We start from the raw sequence: 18213 nt of genomic DNA on the forward strand, positions 1-18213 counted from the left end.
GACTTCTTTTTTTGGGGCCCTTCAAATCCCACTTTGGAGACAGTCCTGGGAAACTTGGTAAGGAACAGAGGGACCAGAAAATGACGCTCAAAGGGGGAGTTTCAGGCACCAGTTTCTTTCTGTCCCAAAGCTTGAAGTGCACACCCAAAGCAGTGTGCTGGGACCAGGGGGCCAGAAGCCACTCTGCTGCACCGCACTCCACCCCTGCTTGGGAGAACCAGGGCCTCGCTGCCCTTGCTCCATGAACCCGGACATTCTTTTCTGCCCTTCTCTCAGAAGCTCCAGAGAGTTCGCTCTTCCCTGCAAGTTGATGATCTTCCAATAAACTGAGCAGAGAGGAGAAGAGCCAGCCCCTGCCCTCAGCAACTCCTGTCCCAGGGAGAGAGGAGGTGGGGCCCAGGGCCTGACCCAAAGGTGTCCAGGTCTGGCTAATGGATGAGGAGTCCTGGCCCCTGCCTGGGGAAGCTCCCACGCTGGCTGGGAAGGGCAGACTCACCCTCAGGGCATTTGGGACTGTGAGCTGGGGTTTGGAAGTTATCCTCAGGGTGGTGAAGGTCAGCCAGGTTGGAGCCATCAGGGAAGGCACCCCCAAGGATGAGGGTGAGATGGGTAATCCCCAAAGCCAGGCTTACTTGGGAGCATCAAAGGGGAAACCAAGTGAGAAAGCCCCGTGCAACAGTACAAATGGGAGACATTCTCATTATTCCTTTACATTCCGCCCCTGCCTTGACAGGTGCCCATTGTGGGTCTGTGAAATCTGTCCTCAGCCTGCACTTGAGCTGGAAGTCCAATCACACTAGCAGATGCCTGAGCTAGAGGATGTGGGCAGTGGGGAGGTGCAGTCCTGCCTTCACCACCTCCTGGCCCTCGGGGACATGGCCCACCCCCACACCCCATCCAGAGAGCTCCTCGCTGTCCCTGAGAGTTAGCCAAGGACATTAAAGACTCTAGGGAGCCCGTCTGACCCACGATCCTCCAGGCCTGGGTCTCTGGGTTCTCCAGACACAACCAATTTTGACCTAGCCATCTCAAGTCCAATATGGTACCTTTATTGGAATGAATTACACCAAGGCTCCCCAAGAAGGGGCCATTTTTGGATCTCAAGGGCTGGCCTCAAGCAGGACCCACCCTGCCTGCCAAGCTGGACTGGGCCCAGAACTTGTGGCCTGGAATCCATGGCCCCATACCCAGTCACTCAATTCCAACCCGAGATCATCTGGGGGCCTAGCCCTCAGTCATCCTTTCTGTCTGCTTCTGTGGGCTGTGATGAGGAGGGGAGGATGTCTGTGTCCAATTTCATCACCGAGGCATTGAGAATGGTGTTCTTCACCACTTCCTCAGCCGCATCATCATATAATGTATCGTCAGACATTGTATCCTCGCCTGTGTTCCTGAAGAAGCCATGGGAGAACAAGTCATGAGCTGCATCATTTTGGGAGCTGAGAAAGGCAGCTCGAGCTGTGCCCAGCTCTGCACTCCTGAGAAGTGGGCTTTCCCATGCCTGCGGGTCCCCAGCCAAGCTTCACGGGAGCTGGGGAGGAACCCTCACCTCCAGGATGAGGTCTATTCCATCTCCCAACCCTAGCCAGACCCTTCACTCTTCTGCATCTTTGGGGTTCTGTCTGCCATCCTCATCACTGGCATTTACTGAGCCCTTGCAACCTGCCAGACCCTGTGCCAACTACCTCACGTGGGTTTACTTCCCCCAAAAGACCTATGAGAGAGGAAGGCTAGGCTACATGTCTTTACCTATCTGTGCCTCAGTTTCCCCATCTGTAAAATGGGGATAGTGTCAGGACTCCCTTGCATGTGATTGTTGTTAGGACGAAGTACGAAAAGGCAAGTATAGAACAGGACCCGACACGTGGTAAATGCTCCATAAATGCTAGCTACAGTTATTACTATTTTATCAATCCATTTTGCAAGTGAAGAAACTGAGTCTCAGAGGTATTCAGTAACTTCCCTGTGCACGCGCTAGGAAGCAGTAGCCAAGATAGAAATCCAGGCCCCAGCTCCAGAGCCTGTGTTCTTAACTACTACACTGTGATCCTGCTGCACTGAACATTGCACCCTCTCTACAATGGAGCAAACACCTATTCATCCTTCAAAGCCTACTCAAATGTCACTTCCTCTGTGAAGGCTGCCCCAACTCCCCAAACTAAAGTTCCTCCCTCCTGGGACTCCTTATAGGTCCTGTACATCCCTCTGCCAGAGCCCATCAGTGATAACTGTTTGCATATCTGTCTCTGCATAAATGATGGTTTGCTTAAGGCTGGGGACCTCTTACCTCTGACAGTCCAACCCTGATACAACGCCTAGCACAGATGGTGCCAGTGAGAGTTTGATGAGGGAGGGAAGGAGGAGGATGGTGGGGAGGAGGGCAGAGGAAGGCCAGAGGCAGTGACCCCTGTGGTATGAGCAGAGGGCACTGGAGGACGTCAGGCAGCCTCTGCCCTTCGTTGTTGCTTGGGTTCTCTCAGGTCCAGGAAAACAGTGATGGGCTTTCTTGGCCCAAATCCCAGAAGGGATGGTTCTGCTAACCATGATAAGTCTTCTGCAGGGGGCACTTAGGAGACCAGAGGCCAGAAGTGCCCATGAAGCAGTTAGGGTGGAACCCAATTCCCAAATGGGGTCCTAGGTTGCTGGGGCCAAGAGGTCAGAGTCATGAATCAAGTCTGGGTCCTTTTTGAGGAACTGGGAATTCAGATGGGAAGGAGAGGTATTCAGACAGTTGGTTCCAAGTCAGTCTCCTGTGCCCTGGGAGCGGAGAGAGCCCAGGGCATCTCCAAGGGCAGCAGCTCAATCCCGACAGGCAGCCAGGGGGCTAAGAGGGAGAAGATCCGGCCCAGGCTGGGTCAGGAGAACCAGGCAGGATGAGAGCTGGCAGAGACTGGGCTGGTAGCAGCGTCAAGGAGACTGCCACAGAGTGGCCCTAGTGTCACACGTCCTCCTGACAAAGGGGCAGGCATGGACCGTGCTTGACATCCTCTCAGTGCCAGGGCTTGAGAACCAGGCCCTGTAGCGGCCAGAGCCCAGGAGCCTCACACACCTACCTGAACTGCAGGGGATAGCTCTCCAGGCTATCAGAGAGGGGCTGATCTTGTGTTTCCGGCAGCAGGGAGCAGAGGGACAAGGCCAAGATGGCTGAGGTGAGGCAGAGAAAGACGGGTAGGAGAGTGAGGTTCTGGCTGATGAGCACCAGGGACGAGATGGCTCCAGCCGCCCAGGCCAGGGACACCAGCCCCAGACCTGTGGCCCTGCAAGGGGAGATGAGAACTTGTCTGGGGGGCCTTGTGGGCCCAGAGGCTGAGTGAGGTGGAAGAAGCAGCTCTCCAAAATCCACACCCTCCAATCTCTACCCCATCCCAACTCAGTGTGCGACCTCAAAGAATTCAGTTCTCCATTGATTCAAAGTAGGTAGTAATTTCTTCTGGGCCTACTTCATGGGGTCAGAGGTGGGAGAAGTAAGACCGACACAGCACTGTGTAGGTGTGTGGGGAGAAGACACGGACAGCGAAGCTGAGTCGGGAGGAGGCTGCTGCCGCCATCACCAAGGGCTCCTGTGGTGAAGGGCCCGAGCATCGACGCGTTCCGCACACATTCCTGGGAGCCATTGGAGTCAGGCTGCTGGGGTCCATATCCTAGTTCTGCCAGTTGCTATGTCTGACCCTGAGCCAGTGCCCTTGTCTCTGATTTCACGTCTGAAATAGGGCTAATGATGGTGTATGGGAGATTTTTTTGAGAGGGTTAAATGCGGTAATCCATGCAAACCACTTGGCATGGTGCTTGTCACCAGGTGAATGCCCAGTTTTAGCTGCTGCTATTCCTCTTGTTATCGTCCTGCCCTCCCCACGCCCCCACGGCCCTTGCCCGCCATGCCCATACCTGAGGACAGTGGGCAGGAGCTCGGCAGTGTAGATGAAGAACACGGTGACCGAGGCAGCCATGCTGAACTCTCCGAACACGACCATCAAGACCAACGCGGATTTCAATTCTGTGGTCAGAAAACGTGGCCGCCTGAGTCTGGGGACATCCTCCCCTTGGGGCAGGTGGGGAGGGCCAACCCATCAGCTCTCCCTCGTTCCCTCTCAGAAGGCATCTGAAGAGTCCACCCCCACCACCTGGTCAACTAGTCAGCAGACTCAGGCATTTGGTCAGCAGAGGATCAGTCTGCTAGAGGCCCAGCCAAGCCTGGGGAGCTAGTACCTCTGCAGTGGGGGAGTTGGTCAGCAGGGCAGGAGGCTCCACTGGGACCCCCGTGGCCTCTCAGCCACCCTCTACCACACTGGATTCAGACCCCACCCCTCTGCCTCTGGACTTTCTCATCTTCCACATCCTCACCCAGAGGCAGCTTCCCCACCCCACCACCTGCTCCTTCTTGGGCCTCCACTCAGCACCAGGCCTGCGTCCTGCGTGCCAGACTCCCTGTCCAGGGCTCTCTCACCTTCCCCTTCATCCTCTGCAAGGTGAACAGGGGCAGGAGGTGTTTGGTCCCTGGGGCATTTACGGCTAGACACTCTAGGATGTCTGACTCTGGGCAGCCAGACAGGTGCATTGGAGGAGGAAGAAAAGATCCAGGGAAACACCATTCCTCAGGCATAGGGGGGCCAGAGCAGATCCCTGGCTCACTGACCTGGAGCCGGGAGCTTGCAGCTGCTGCCTCAGCAGCCTCTGCTGGATCCTGCCCCAGCCCCATTCCCCACTCTGGTTCCTCCTTTTCTTGGCTCTGGGATGAAACTAGAAACCCAGTTCTATCTACGGGGGATTGTATTCCTAGTTTCTCTCACATATTTGAGAGTTTTAAATATTTCTACTTGACTCAGGGTAGATCTACTTTTAAAAAAAAAAAAAAACCCAAGCAATAGAAATGTAATAATGAATTTGCCTCCCCATTTTGTCTTAGCCAGTCAATGCTGCAACATATGGGAGAGGAAGGGTCCAGGTCAAGAAACACAATTACAACCCCCAGAGAAACGCAGGAAGCCACTTGAGGCAGACCCTGGATGCAGCCTTCCCAGCCCAGGCCCTGCCCCAGCAGCCAACAGGGCTCTCGTAGTTAGCAGTTCTGATTGGGTGGATGCTGACATCTTAATGTCCACACCCTCACCCCTGCCACTCTCTAGCCCTCTGACCTGGGGCATATTCATGGTCGTAGGTTCTTTGAAATTTTGAAAATATTCCCAGCCACCCACCCGCCGCCATTTCCTTCTCTAGTTCTGAGCCCACAGGGCGCAGGGCACTGTGCCCCCTGCGAAGGAGAGGCCTCCATGCAGGAATTGCTCCTAAAGGATAGCCCAACGTTACGCTCAGTTTTCAGTTTCAGTGAGCAGGTTATTTTTTCCTGGTGAAGTTACAGATAACCTGCATTTCCCAGTCAGAGGCTACAGACAAGAGCTAGGGCCTGGGGTCGCAGTTGAAGGACTTTTTGCTGCATCTGTTCACATTTAACCATCAGATCTGACGTGGATTGGGAGCAGGTGGAAGAAGGCTGGCCACTCTCTCACACAAGGACAATTCCTCTTGACAGCACACCTTCCTCTCCCACGCCCCTGAGAGCTGCATGCACCCTGTCTGGGGGCTTCGCCCTGGGGAGGGCAGTGCTCCTGCTCAGGAGGTGCCGGGGCCTCGGCAGGGTAGGTGGGCCATGGCTGCAGGAGGCTGACTCCCAGGTGTCTTGTTGGCTGGACAGGGCAAGAGGCACGAGGTAGGGGGTCGAGGAAGGAGGAAGGCTGGAGGGTGCGTCCAGGAGGGTGGGCTGTACCTGAGGGGATGATAAGGATGAGCAGGCACATCATGGTGCCTTGGAAGAGAGTGGCAATCAGGCTCCACTTCCTCCCCATCTGTTCCAGGAGAAAAATGCAGCACAGCCGGGCAGGCACCTCCATGATGCTAGGGATCACCTGTCGGAAGTAGATGTTCACACCAAAATCCTTCAACTTGAAGCTCAGTGTAAAATAGCTGTAACCGACAGTAAACCTGGAATGAAGCCAGGAGAGAGTCACTCAGAGAGAGACACACACACAGATGCACAGAAATGGATGGGGCAAGGAATAAAGTCAGAGGCAGAGCAGAGAGGGGCAGGGTGGGAATGGACAGAGAAATAAGCACAGAGATCTGGGAGCCGTGGGCCAAGCCAGGGTCCTTAGGCCTCACCCCGCCTTGCAGCCTGACCATGCCCCATTCCCTCATCAAATTCTGGCATGCACATCTGTTTGCAGTCGCTGCCCACCAGTCCTGGGTACTCACCACACACAGCCCATCACCAAGGTCACCTTGCGGAGGTGCCTATTGTTATAGAAGTCCAGGACAGAGGCCTTATCCATCTTCTTTCCAGGCAGCTGCAGCTACAGGATAAGCAGGACCAGCCAGAGGCAGGGTGGAGATCCCAGCTTGCTCCCCACTCCCACAGGACCTGCAAGGCCCGCCTGCCCCCCACAGCACCAGCTGGGCCTCTGGCCCTCCCCTGGCAGGATTTGATTTTGCCATCACCATTCTCCTCAAGCAGTGGGGCCGAGGTGGCACCTAAAAGGATGAGGAGGAAAGAGGCCCTTCCACAGCGCCCTACCTGGCTCACTGCAGGCCTGAGGCCTCTTACCTTGTCCAGCAGACTTAAGGGGATGGTCTTCTTGTTCACACCAGCTGCATAACACAGCACCTGCTTGGCCTCCTCCACCTTCCCTTTCATCATCAGCCACCGGGGGGACTCCGGGAGAATCCTGCATGGCCATCTCTCTCTTATCCATCATTCCAAGATGGCCCAGAGTCCCAAGTTGGTCCTATCCCAGTCTCAGCTGTGGCCATCCTGCTCCAGCATGAGATGACTCTGATGTCAGGGGCCTTGAAGGTGACCATCAACCTCGGGATGCCCTCTGTCCCTCTCTGGCAGTCAGCCTTTCCCCTGCCCAAGCCACTACAGCCCCCACTGCTGCTTGGGGTCACCCCAGACGCTCACTGACCCCCTCTAAGAGCTCTCTACTTTTCTATCTCAGGGGTCATCCCCACCTACCTGGGCGTACTGACTGCACCATCCTCCACGCCCACACCCTCTATTACAGTCCCATTTTCATAAGTGGGATTTCTCCTGTCCCCTCTCTGTCTCCTAACAGCCTGGGGAGTATGAGGGCAGGTTATTTTTTCCTGGGGAAGTTACAGATAACCTGCGTTTCCCAGTCAGAGGCTACAGATGAGAGTCAGGGCCCGGGTCTGACCCCAGGGCTCAGCTCCTGCCTGGGTGAATAGAGTTCTCCACTCTGTCCCCGTTCCTCCCTGTCACATCACCCATTGCCTTTGACCTCAGAATAACTGTAGTCCCTCTGTTCTTCCCAAAGCTCCCAGGCTCTCAGAATCTACACAGATTAACATTTCAAGTACTTATTATGCGCCAGGAATTGTGCTCAGTGCCCTCACATATATTACCTGATTTAACCCCCGCCCAACCCTGGACCTGGTAGGATTATCCCATTTTATTCCCAGCCTCGGGGATTAAGGGCTTGCCCAAGGTCACAGAGGGGGAGCTAGTATGAAGCTCGGGGCTCCGATAAGGCATTCTCAACAAAACTGTGCCATCAGCCCCTGCTGATTTCTGGCAACCCTCCTTCTCCCTCCCCAGCCTGGACTCTGTGGCTGGTGTCTGTAAACACATGCATGGGACACCAGAGACAATTTCATTCCCTCTACCTGACCCTGCTCCTGCCTGCTTCCCACAGGGGCCGCAATGAGTTGTCTGTCATCCTTCTCCACTCTGCAGCTGTGGCTGCAGAACCATCCTAAGGGAAGCCATCAAGTGGGGACTTTTTCAGAAAGATAGGAGATTGACCACATGCCCACTAAAAAATAGGGGAATGAAAAAAAGATATCCACTCTCAAGGACAAAGAGAGTGGGAGAGACGACATGGTGAGAGAAAGATTTAACAAATGGATGCAGCCCGAAAGCGATGGAGGAGTACTGCTGCTGAGCGGGCAGGCAAACCCGTGCGCACAGGCACGGAGGAGCGAGATAAAGGAGAACTGTCCTCCTGGGTCCAGAGGAGCCTGGACACCCCAGTCCTCAGATATGGGACTCCAGTTCCCCCTGTAGTTTGCACCTAGAGCACAGAGGAAGTAGGGATTCATATACAGCAGGGGCAAGGCTGAGGAAAAACACAGGGAAACCACGGGAGTGGAAGTCCCTGTGATGACAAGAGTCCCAGCTCCAGTTCCAGCCCCACCCAGGAGCACAAGAGCTTGAGCCTGGCAACTCTCTGGCTTTGGGATCCCTTAGGGAAAAGGCACCTGCCATTTTCATCTCCCCATAGTAGCGGTTCTCAAATTGTGGTCAGCAGATCAGTCACATCAGCATCACCTGGGAACTTGTTAGAAACACAGCTTCTTGGGCCCCATCCCAGTCCTGTTGATTCAGAAACTCTGCAGGCAGAGCCCAGTCGTTGATGTTTTAACGAGCCCCACGTGACTCTGATGCTCACATAAATTTGAGCTCCTGCTCATACAGTTTCCCGTTAGCTTCTTAGTGACTTGCTCTTAACTATGAAGGGATGACCAAAGATCACTAACTATTAAAGAAGACCTCCCAAATGAAAAAGTGTCCAAAATCAAGCAGGAAAAAAAATGACCCCAGTAGACACAAATAATGTAGGGAACAGGAGAGAAAAAGAGAAAACTCTAACATGTATCCTCAAAAACACGTGAAAATACTTTGCAATTTTATTTACATAAAACAAGCTCCAACTGCTATTGAGAAAAATATTAAATTGGAGAAGAAGAGTAGTATGACCGGATGTTACGTGGAACTTTTTTGTTCCGGAAGTTCAGTTGAAGTCCCAAAGCTGGTAACCAAGGGTGATAACCTCACATTCTAAGAGAGGTGGTGTTACCACATTAAGGACAGGACTCACCAAAAAAAAAAAAAAAAAAAAACAGCCCAGTGGCCACCTCCCCCAGCCACCTAGAGAAGTTGGGAAATTTCCAGTTCGTGGAGGTGAGAGGGTCTTGAATCTCTTCCCCTCCCCATGTTGCTCCCATCTACTCACTCCTGGTGAAGGGGACTGCCTTGTAGAAAGGGGGTCTGCCCTCCCATCCTCTGGCTGAAGCTTGCTGATTCAGAAACTTGAGGGCTTGCCGTGGGGCTCCAGACGGTTTATGGCAGAGTTAATAGTGTCTCCTGAAGTTGGAGGTCTACGCAAACCCGGAGACTGGGGTCCCTCTCTCCCCTGGATATGATTAGGTAGGAGACTGGTGGGAACAGCCCACAATGGCAGGCTGAGGGTGGGAGGACAATGAGATTTTTAGCCAAGTGGACCCTGTTGTCTTGAAGGTACCCCACAAGCCAGGGTGAAGAGATTTCTGCAGAAAGAGGCTGTGGGGTGAATGGTCAGGGATGGGAGCAGGAGAGGTCACAAGACAGTGCCTGGAGCATTAGGAAATGCCAACACTCTGAAGACTCACAAGGGGGCCAGAGGCATCGGCATGGGAACATCTGCCCTACAGAGGACACAGCCCCTGCCCGCACATCTTTCGTCCCTTTTCTCTGATGCCCGTATCCCCTGCCTAGAACCTGGAATATCAGAGCAGGGAGACAGAAGAGGAAGAGCAAAAGTCAGAACAGACCTCATCCCCTCAGGCCACTAGCCCGAGCTAGCTAGCCACCGGGGAGATGCTGTGAATTGGATGTAAGATTGAGTTTTAAATTGGACTGGACTGGATTTTTTTTTTAAGAATTTATTTTTCCTTTTTCTCCCCAAAGCCCCCTGGTACATAGTTGTGTATTTTTAGTTGTGAGTGCCTCTGGTTGTGCTATGTGGGACGCCGCCTCAGCATGACCTGATGAGCGGTGCCATGTCCACGCCCAGGACCCAAACCAGTGAAACCCTGGGCCACCGAAGCGGAGCGCGTGAACTTAACCACTTGGCCACGGGGCTGGCCCCATGGACTGGATTTTTTAATGACTGAAATTCAGTCTTAATTATCAAAATGAGACTTTTTCTTACAACTAAGGATGCCTGGAAGGAGATGGAACCTGCTCAAGATATTGTCAAGTGTCAGGGAAGGAACAGTTGACAGGATATGTCTGAATCCAGTGGCTGAAGAAAAATAGACCCCATTCAGTAAGCTGTCTACTCAGTGTACATAGAACTATGTGGATAACTATTGGGAGAAAGAGCTAAAAGAGTTCAGTGTGATGATGGCTTCTGAGAAAGGAACTGGGGTTGAGGGGACCTGAAATTGGTGACTTATTTTTCAACACAAACATGTTGTACTACTCAATTTTTAACCACATGCATCTACTGCATTAATAACATTTTTAAAAAATGTTCTAAGGTCAAGTCATGAAACGCTATTTGCCAGCTACATGACAGAGTCATGCCACCTGGTATCAGCTGGGTCCCCACACTCACTTGGGTATCTCAATGGCCATCAAAGCTGGCCTCCAGCTTCTGCAGCATTTGGAAGGTCTCCAAATCACCTAGATGTCCTCCCTCTGAACTGGTAACCCACCTCTGACAATCCATATTGTATATGGTGCAGGGGATTAGAAAGCAGCCAGGCTGAGTCAAATCCCAGATGTCCCACTCTTTAGCTGTGTGACCTTGGGCAAGTTATTTCAACCCTTTGAAGCTTCAGTTCTCCCCCTCCCCAACCCCTGCAGCCCCCATGACATTAGACTCACACCCACCCTTTAAGGTTGTAAAGATTAAATGTGGTAATGTCAAGAGTAAATATAGTCATTTCTTCCCACAGAATTGCCTAACCTGTAACAAGGTGATTTCAGCTCTCTTCCTCTCCCCCTCATCTGCCTTCTCTTCTCTTCCTCTCCTTTTGTCACCTGCCCACAATTAGCAGTGCCATCTCGCTATTGTTCCCAGTCCCTCCTCCTTACTCCTCCAAGTTTTGCTCCATCAATTGTCCCTTCATAGCTTCAATCTCTCAGGTTCCTGTCTGTGACTCCCCTACAATTACAAACATCAGATACCCTTCCCTGACTCCATCTTCGCTGCCCATACATGGCATCACTTTCCCCTGCCCACCTCAGCCCAACACTGAAAGGATCATCTTCTGGATGACTCCATTTTTCAGCCCCTCCTCACTCCTCAAGCTCCTGCCACTCCACTGAAGCCACCTCAAGGTCACCAAGGCCAGCAGACCCTTCCCTGGCCTTGCCTTTCTTGCCTTCAACCCTGACCATACCCTTGTCCTTGAACTCTTGCCTTTCGAGACTTTCCCTTCTGGTTTTCTGACCACCTCTCTGACGTCTCTTTGAGGGTCTCCTCTGAGGGGGGTTAATGCTGGGGTTCCAGAGGCTCTGCCCTTGGCTGTTTCTCATCTCATCCATATGCACTTTCTCCCAGGGAAAATTCTACCCACTCAAGCCCTTCAAGGACCCCCCATACCCCTCAATCTCCAGCCCATCAGACCCATCCCTGTGATGCCCTGTACTCGTTTGCTCACCAGATATAGAAGATGAAGGAGAATACAGGTGCCCCGCCCAACAGAAACAGCATCCGCCAGTGGGGAAGGCTGTAGGCAAGCCCGGTCAGGAACATGACGCCCACAGCGAAAAAGCAGTGTTCCAGGATGATGGCATGGGCCCGGTGGTCACCCACTAGCCACTCAGTGGCTGTGCAGAGGCCGAGAGGACAAAATCATGGTCAGCTCAGGGTCCCCAAGGCTACCCCTGCACTCAGCCTTTTGAGATGCCCCAGCCCTGCTTGGGATGGTTCAGACCTGGCAAAAGTTCTTTGGCCTACTCATGATCTGCCCTAGGTCCAGAGACAGCCCTTCAAAGCCAGAGTGCCTCTGTGCCCCCAGGGCACACCCTAGACCTCTTGCCTGACCTCCCAATCACATGTATAGCCTCCAGTCCCTTCTCAACCTGGCTGTTCCCTCTGAACACCTCCTGCCTGACCACATGCCTCTCATGGAGAAGGCCTGGCTCTGGGCACAGCACCTCACACATAGCCTGAGACATGGTAAGGCAAGGAATCAAAGTCTTTGTCTTTGCTCTTAGTGCATCAGTGCTTTGGCCGCCTGGGCCTAGGGTTCTGGGGAGGACCCAGTTTCCTCGGGCTCCACTCTGGCAGGCTCCCAATGAGAAGAGGTCTCCTGCCAGGGAACCCTGAGCACACCAAGTGAAGGCAGCTGTAAGGCTGAATGAGTGTGTGGGCGCTTGGAGCTTTCGCATCACACAGGCCTGGGGTGAAATCACAGCTCCTTTGCTTAGCTGCTGTGTGACTCTGAGCAAGTTGGTTAACTTCCTGAGGCTCCAGTATCATCCTCAGCTAAAAGAATGATAGGATACTACCTACTGAATAGAGTGTTGTCATGATAAAGTGAGATGATACATATAAAGGGCTTAGCAGCATCCCTGGTCCTTCTTAAGGGCTCAATAAATGTAAGCCACATCAGGGGTATGCAAGGGATATGAGACAGGAATGTGCAGAGGACAAGGGGGCTAGGATAGAGGATGAAAGCAGAAGGGCACAGAGTCTGGGCACAGACTCTCCGGCATCTCCAAGTAGCCAGGTGTGGAAGCTCCTTCCTCCACTGCCTGCCCAATTGGGCTGGAATTCTCTCTGTTCTGCAGGCTCCGATGGGGGATGCACCAGCCCCATCCCTACCAGCCCCACACTGACTCGGCCTGGCCTCACCTAAAGACGTGCTGCTGATGGAGTAGCCCACCAATGCCTGGGACACGGCGAATCGGAAGAACAGATACTGATGAAAGCTGTTGACAAAAGCTGTCCCGAAGCCGAAGACGATCAGCCCCAGCAGTGACAGCAGGATGGTGGGGTATCGGCCCAGCCTGCAGGCATTGATGGGAGGCTGCACCAAGCGCAAGGCCTGCCATGGCTGCGCCCATCTGACACCCCCAGGTCAGGTCCTGAGCCGTCCACGGGTCTCCAGAATGCCCCTCCCCTTGCCTCCCTCAGCTTGAGACTCTTGAGCTCTCACTGCCCATGAGGAGGAGGCAGGGGAGTCACAGGGACCAGAGGGAACTCCGGGAGACTCACCTGTCACTTATGAAGCCAAAGATGAGAGATCCTATTAGGAGGCCCGCCATGAACATGGTCTGCACGGTTTCTGTGCTTGTTTCTTTGCCACACACCAAGTCAAACTGGAGGGTTACATGCAGGGATTGGCCACAGGCCTCTACCCAGGGTCAGCCTTCTGGGTCCAGAGACTGAGCCTCCCCTCCCTGGTGGGCCTTTAGGCAGAAAGGACCTGGGACAGAGGAAGATAACTGTGTGTGCAGCATGTCTCAACTCTGTTACCTCTGCCCCCCATCTTGTATCTGGCAGACTGGGAGTTAGGCCTGGAGAGAGGGACCAGAGGCACAGGCCAAGATGGAGAATAGGTGGACAGATAACTGAACAAAGGCCGGAATCACCGAAGACCTTTCCCAAATACAGATGCTGGGCCCCAGCCTAGAGATTCAAATTGGGTAAGTCTGAGCTGTGAAGGGCCCGGGTTGCAGCTTAGGCTGAGAAACCCTGTAAGAGAGGTACCTGTTCAAAGCTGCGTCTTCCCCCAATTCCCTGTCTTCTATGAGTTCTGAGGGCAGAGCCACCACTGAAGAAGCAACTCCCTGGACAGATGGCCACCCTGCCATCTGACATCTGCCCCATCCTTAAATCCACTGTAGCTTCCTGGCTAAGACAGGTGAGGCCAGTGCTGGGCAGCAGGAATCCTGTTTCTGCCCTGGCCCTGCCTCTGCAGGGTGACCTTGGGCCAATTGCTTCCCCTCCATGAGCCTCAGTTTCCCCAATTGTTCAGTGAAGGTGAGGACAAATCTCTGGGCCTACAGGGTAGCTACAGAAAACTCAGGACAAGGCTCACCTCATTGATCAGTGATCGCTGCTTGGTCTCAGGATAGATCCACCCATCATGGCATGACTCTGTGTGGTTGAGGCCATATTGGATTATAGAAGCCAGATCCCAGGCCACAGGCAAGTACATGAGGCATGTAAGGAAACTGCCATTGGGTGCTCGGGGCAGGGTCAGATTCAACTGCTCAGCCTCTGACAGGTTGGGGCCCACTGCCAGTATCCAGCTGGCATTGCAATAGGGCTTCTGGGCTGTGAACATGAAGAGGTCAGCAAACATGAATACGGCCGACAGGACATTGGGGATGAAGGTGAGGGCCACCAGCCTCCGCTGGAATGTACCAAACTCCCCCACTGCATCCAGGATGTTGGAAAACTTGTCATCCTTCTTGCCTTCTGTGGCTCTCAATCTGCGTAACAGCATGTTCAGAGACCAGGAATTGTGACGTGGTGCTGTCTCATGCTGGTTCAAGATCTTGGAAGAAGGCTGAGTTTGGAGCTCTACCTTGAAGTTGTTTTCCCTTGCCATCTGTTCAAAGAAAGGATGCAGCTCAATCTCTATTGACACCACTTCATAGATATCAGAGTCTGGCCTGAGAGCCACTGACCAGAAATTGGCCTCTCTGGCTTGGCACAATTTGCATTCCAAACTTGATGTTCTGTGTAGTTTCCTCTTTTGCTTCTGAAGGTTCTTAGTTAACATAATTTGTCCCCCATTGGCCCACCCATCTGGGATTTTTAGTAGACTTAAGATTTTGCAGAGTTTTAGAGAATGCTATGCTTGTGTTGTCATGGATGACTAAGTTCTGAGGGGCTCTCTCTCCTACAACATCTCCATAACTGAAACTTTGTTGACACACACAGTGAGGCACCACCAGTCTTGCAAAAGGTAGAAGAGGTCTCCAGGGGCCATTCCTTCAAAACAAACAAACAAAAGCCAAAAACATACCTGGATTGGGAATGGCCAGGAACTGAAGCCAAGGTGGGTGGCTGGAAGGCTTCACCATGGAGGTTGAAGCCAGGCCTGGGGGAGTGGGCCAAGAAAAGGGTGAGGTGACATACAGCAGCATAGAGGCAAACTGGAAAGGCAAGTAAGGGTGAGGAGTAAGGTAGCAATATTGACTGTAAAGATATCACCTTGGAACAGCCGCAAGAAGGGGAAATTAAGCTTAAAATTGAAAGAATTGACAAGGCTGAAGAGGTCCTTGGCTATTAGCAGAAGCAGAAGCAAGCCTTCTCTGAAGGAAAATTTCTCCAAGTGAAGCCTGCAAGACTCCCACAGATTCAGATCAAGCAAAGAGCTCAAAACAAAAATCATCAAACACGAGGAGTGACATCAGCATCATGGAGTGCGCTCTTCCCCCAGACTCTCCCCCAAAGATACAATGAAAAGGACATTCATATACCAACAGAGGACATTCACACAGAACAGAAGACATCTGAGAGACCCAGGCAGCTATACCTCTGAAGGTGGAGGTGCTGGACACCCTGGAGGAAGTTGAAGGAGGTAAGGGGATCTCCTTTCCCTCCTGAATGGCAGCAATCCAGGGTGCAGGACCACATGCGGCTCTGAGAGGAGGGGGAGAGGGGTAGTGCTCCACAGGAACACCTTCACTCTCCAAGTTCCCTCACAGCCTGTGGGAAAGCCCCACACAGAGGTTGGGCTAAGCTATTTCAGGGATGTCTCCATTAAGCTAGTACCCCAAGAGGGCAGATAGCAAGGGCAGAGTGAGAACACCCCAGGGATTTTGCAGGCAAAAGAAAGTGCCCCTCCCCACCTGGCACACCAGCTCAGTGGGTCAGCCAGAGCACCCGCGCATGCAATAGAAAAGCAGCAGCTGTGAGCAAGCAAGCCACAGATCACAGCGGGCTCAGAATACATGGCTCTTGACCTCCACCCAGTGGCAGAAGGTGGAAGCTGTGACCAATACTATCACAAAGCAGATGCACAAATCTATGCCATCAAACAGTATGAAAAGATATATTAATACTCCAGACCAGAAGGGAAATGACAAGCACCCAGAAATAAATCCTGAAGGCACAGAAGTTTATAATCTAAATGACAGAGAATTCAAAGTAGCTGTCATAAAAAAAAATCAATGGGTTACAAGAAAATACAGATAGTTCAGTGAAATCAGGAACTTATTTACAAAAGAGATTGAAACTATAAAGAAAAACCAATCAGAGATGTTGGAGGTGAAAAAACACAATAGATGGGATAAAGAAAAATCGCACTCCCTCCACAATAGAGCTGATATTATGGAGGAGAGAATCAGCAGTCTGGAGGACAGAAATATAGAAATGCTTCAGATGGAGAAGGAGAGAGAACTAAGACTAAAAAGACATGAAGAAATTCTCTGAGAAGCATCCAACTCAATTAGTAAATACAAAATAAGGATTCTAGGTATTCCAGAGGAAGAAGAGGAGGAGAATGGAGCAGAAAGCTTGTTCAAACAGGTAACAGCTGAGAACTTCCCAAACCTGGGGAAGGAGCTGGAAATACAAGAGAAAGAAGCTATCATAACTCCTAATTGTATCAATGTAAAAAGACCTTCTCTGAGGCATATAGTAGTAAAGCTGGCAAAAGTCAATGACAAAGAAAAATATTAAGGGTAGCAAAGCAGAATAAAATAACTTACAAAGGAACTCCTATCAGGCATTCAGCAGATTTCTCAGCAGAAACCTTATAGTCTAGGAGAGAGTGGAATTTTGATATATCCAAAATTCTGAAAGACAAAAACTTTCAGCCAAGAATAGTCTATCCGGTGAAAATATCCTTCAGATATGGTGGAGAAATAAAAACTTTCCTAGATAAACAAAAGCTAATGGAGCTCATCACCAAAAGACCCCATCCCCATGAGAAATGCTCAAGGAGGAAAAGAAAGGAGTTACAAAGCCTTGAGAAGGGAGATAAATAGGTAGACAAAATCAGAAAATTGCAGCTCTTTATCACAACAGATTAGCAAACACTTAATTATAACATTAAGGATAAAGGGGAGGAAAACATCAAAAACAAATATAATCTCATCATTTCAAGCACAAACCACAATACAAGATGGAATAAGTTGTGACAATAATAACTTAGAAGGGGAAGGGCAAAGGGATGGAATTGGCTTAGTCAAAGGAAATAAGAGGCTATCAGAAAATGGACTATATCATCTATGAGATTTTTTATACAAACCTCATGGTAACCACTAAACAAATCATCAGAACAGAGACATAAATGATAAATAAAGAGAAAACTAAGAAAACCATCATAGAGAACTATCAAGCTGAATTGGTAGTCTGAAATACATGGGACAAGAAAAAAGGGAAATGAAGAAGAACCAGAAAATGAGTGATGAAATGGCAGCATTAAACCCTCGCACATCAATAACCACCCCAATGTAAATGGATTGAATTCTCCTATCAAAAGACACAGAGTGGTGGCCTGCATTAAAAAACAAGAATAACAATATGCTGCCTCCAGGAAACACATCTCAGCTCTAAAGACAAACACAGGCTCAGAGTGAAGGGATGGAAGATGATACTCCAAGCTAATGGCAAACGAGAAAGCAAGTGTTGCTCTACTTGTATCAGACAAAGTAGATTTCAAGACAAAACAGATAATGAGAAACAAAGAGGAGCAGTATATAGTGATAAAAGGGACACTCCACCAAGATGACGTAACACTTATAAATATATATGCACCTAACACAGGAGCACCTAAGTACATAAAGCAACTATTAACAAACCTAAAAGGAGATATTAACAATAACATAATAATAGTAGGGGAGCTTAACACCCCACTTACATCAATGGAGAGGTCATCCAGACAGAAAGTCAACAAGGAAATAGTGGATTTTAACAAAAAAACTCTAGATGGACTTAATAGATATATAGAGAACACTCTGTCCAGAACCAGAAGAATACACATTCTTCTCAATTGCACATGGAACATTCTTTTTTCTTTTTCCTTTTTCTCCCCAAAGCCCCCTGGTACATAGCTGTATATTCTTTGTTGTGGGTGCTTCTAGTTGTGGCATGTGGGATGCTGCCTCAGCATGGTTTGATGAGCAGTGCCACGCCTGCGCCCAGGATTCGAACTAACGAAACACTGGGCCGCCTGCAGTGGAGCGCGTGAACTTAACCACTCGGCCACAGGGCCAGCCCCGGGAACATTCTTAAGGATAGACCATATGTTGGGAAACAAAGCAAGCCTCAATAAATTTAAGAAGATTGAAATCATATCAAGCACCTTTTCCAACCATAATTCTGTGAAACTAGAGATCAACTACAAGAAAGAAGCTGGGAAAGTGACAAATATGTCGAGACTAAACAACATGCTACTGAACAACCAATGGATCTTTGAAAAAATTATAGGAGAAATCAAAAAATTTCTGGAGACATTCAACGC

At 50.9% G+C, this 18213-nt stretch overlaps 1 protein-coding gene across 2 annotated transcripts; it reads right to left on the reverse strand.

Moving 5' to 3' along the window:
- Positions 1-358: 358 nt before the first annotated feature.
- SLC22A14 (solute carrier family 22 member 14) lies at positions 359-15098 on the reverse strand. 2 transcript variants are annotated; one of them, XM_046680452.1, is made up of 11 exons: positions 14767-15098; positions 13831-14346; positions 13005-13108; positions 12642-12796; positions 11443-11611; positions 6596-6716; positions 6247-6344; positions 5762-5976; positions 3886-3994; positions 3054-3257; positions 359-1391 (listed from the first exon to the last, which is right to left on the reverse strand). In XM_046680452.1, the coding sequence occupies exons 2-11, from the start codon at positions 14344-14346 to the stop codon at positions 1232-1234; spliced, it is 1851 nt and encodes a 616-aa protein (XP_046536408.1). In that variant the 5' UTR covers positions 14767-15098; the 3' UTR covers positions 359-1231. The 2 variants fall into 2 exon arrangements, with proteins under 2 accessions (XP_046536408.1, XP_046536415.1); XM_046680459.1 differs by lacking the exon at positions 14767-15098 and having other exon boundaries at positions 13831-14429.
- Positions 15099-18213: the final 3115 nt, after the last annotated feature.

The sequence above is a fragment of the Equus quagga genome, chromosome 1 (assembly GCF_021613505.1).
Source record: "Equus quagga isolate Etosha38 chromosome 1, UCLA_HA_Equagga_1.0, whole genome shotgun sequence".
NCBI lineage: Eukaryota > Metazoa > Chordata > Mammalia > Perissodactyla > Equidae > Equus > Equus quagga.

Excerpts from the sequence above, each read along its gene's own strand:
- SLC22A14 (XM_046680452.1), bottom strand. The coding sequence starts at position 14,346 with ATGGCAAGGGAAAACAACTTCAAGGTAGAGCTCCAAACTCAGCCTTCT. Across the intron at positions 11,612-12,641 it reads CATCAGCAGCACGTCTTTAG|CCACTGAGTGGCTAGTGGGT; the intron begins GTGAGGCCAGGC and ends GCCTCTGCACAG. Across the intron at positions 6,345-6,595 it reads CCTTAAGTCTGCTGGACAAG|CTGCAGCTGCCTGGAAAGAA; the intron begins GTAAGAGGCCTC and ends CTTATCCTGTAG.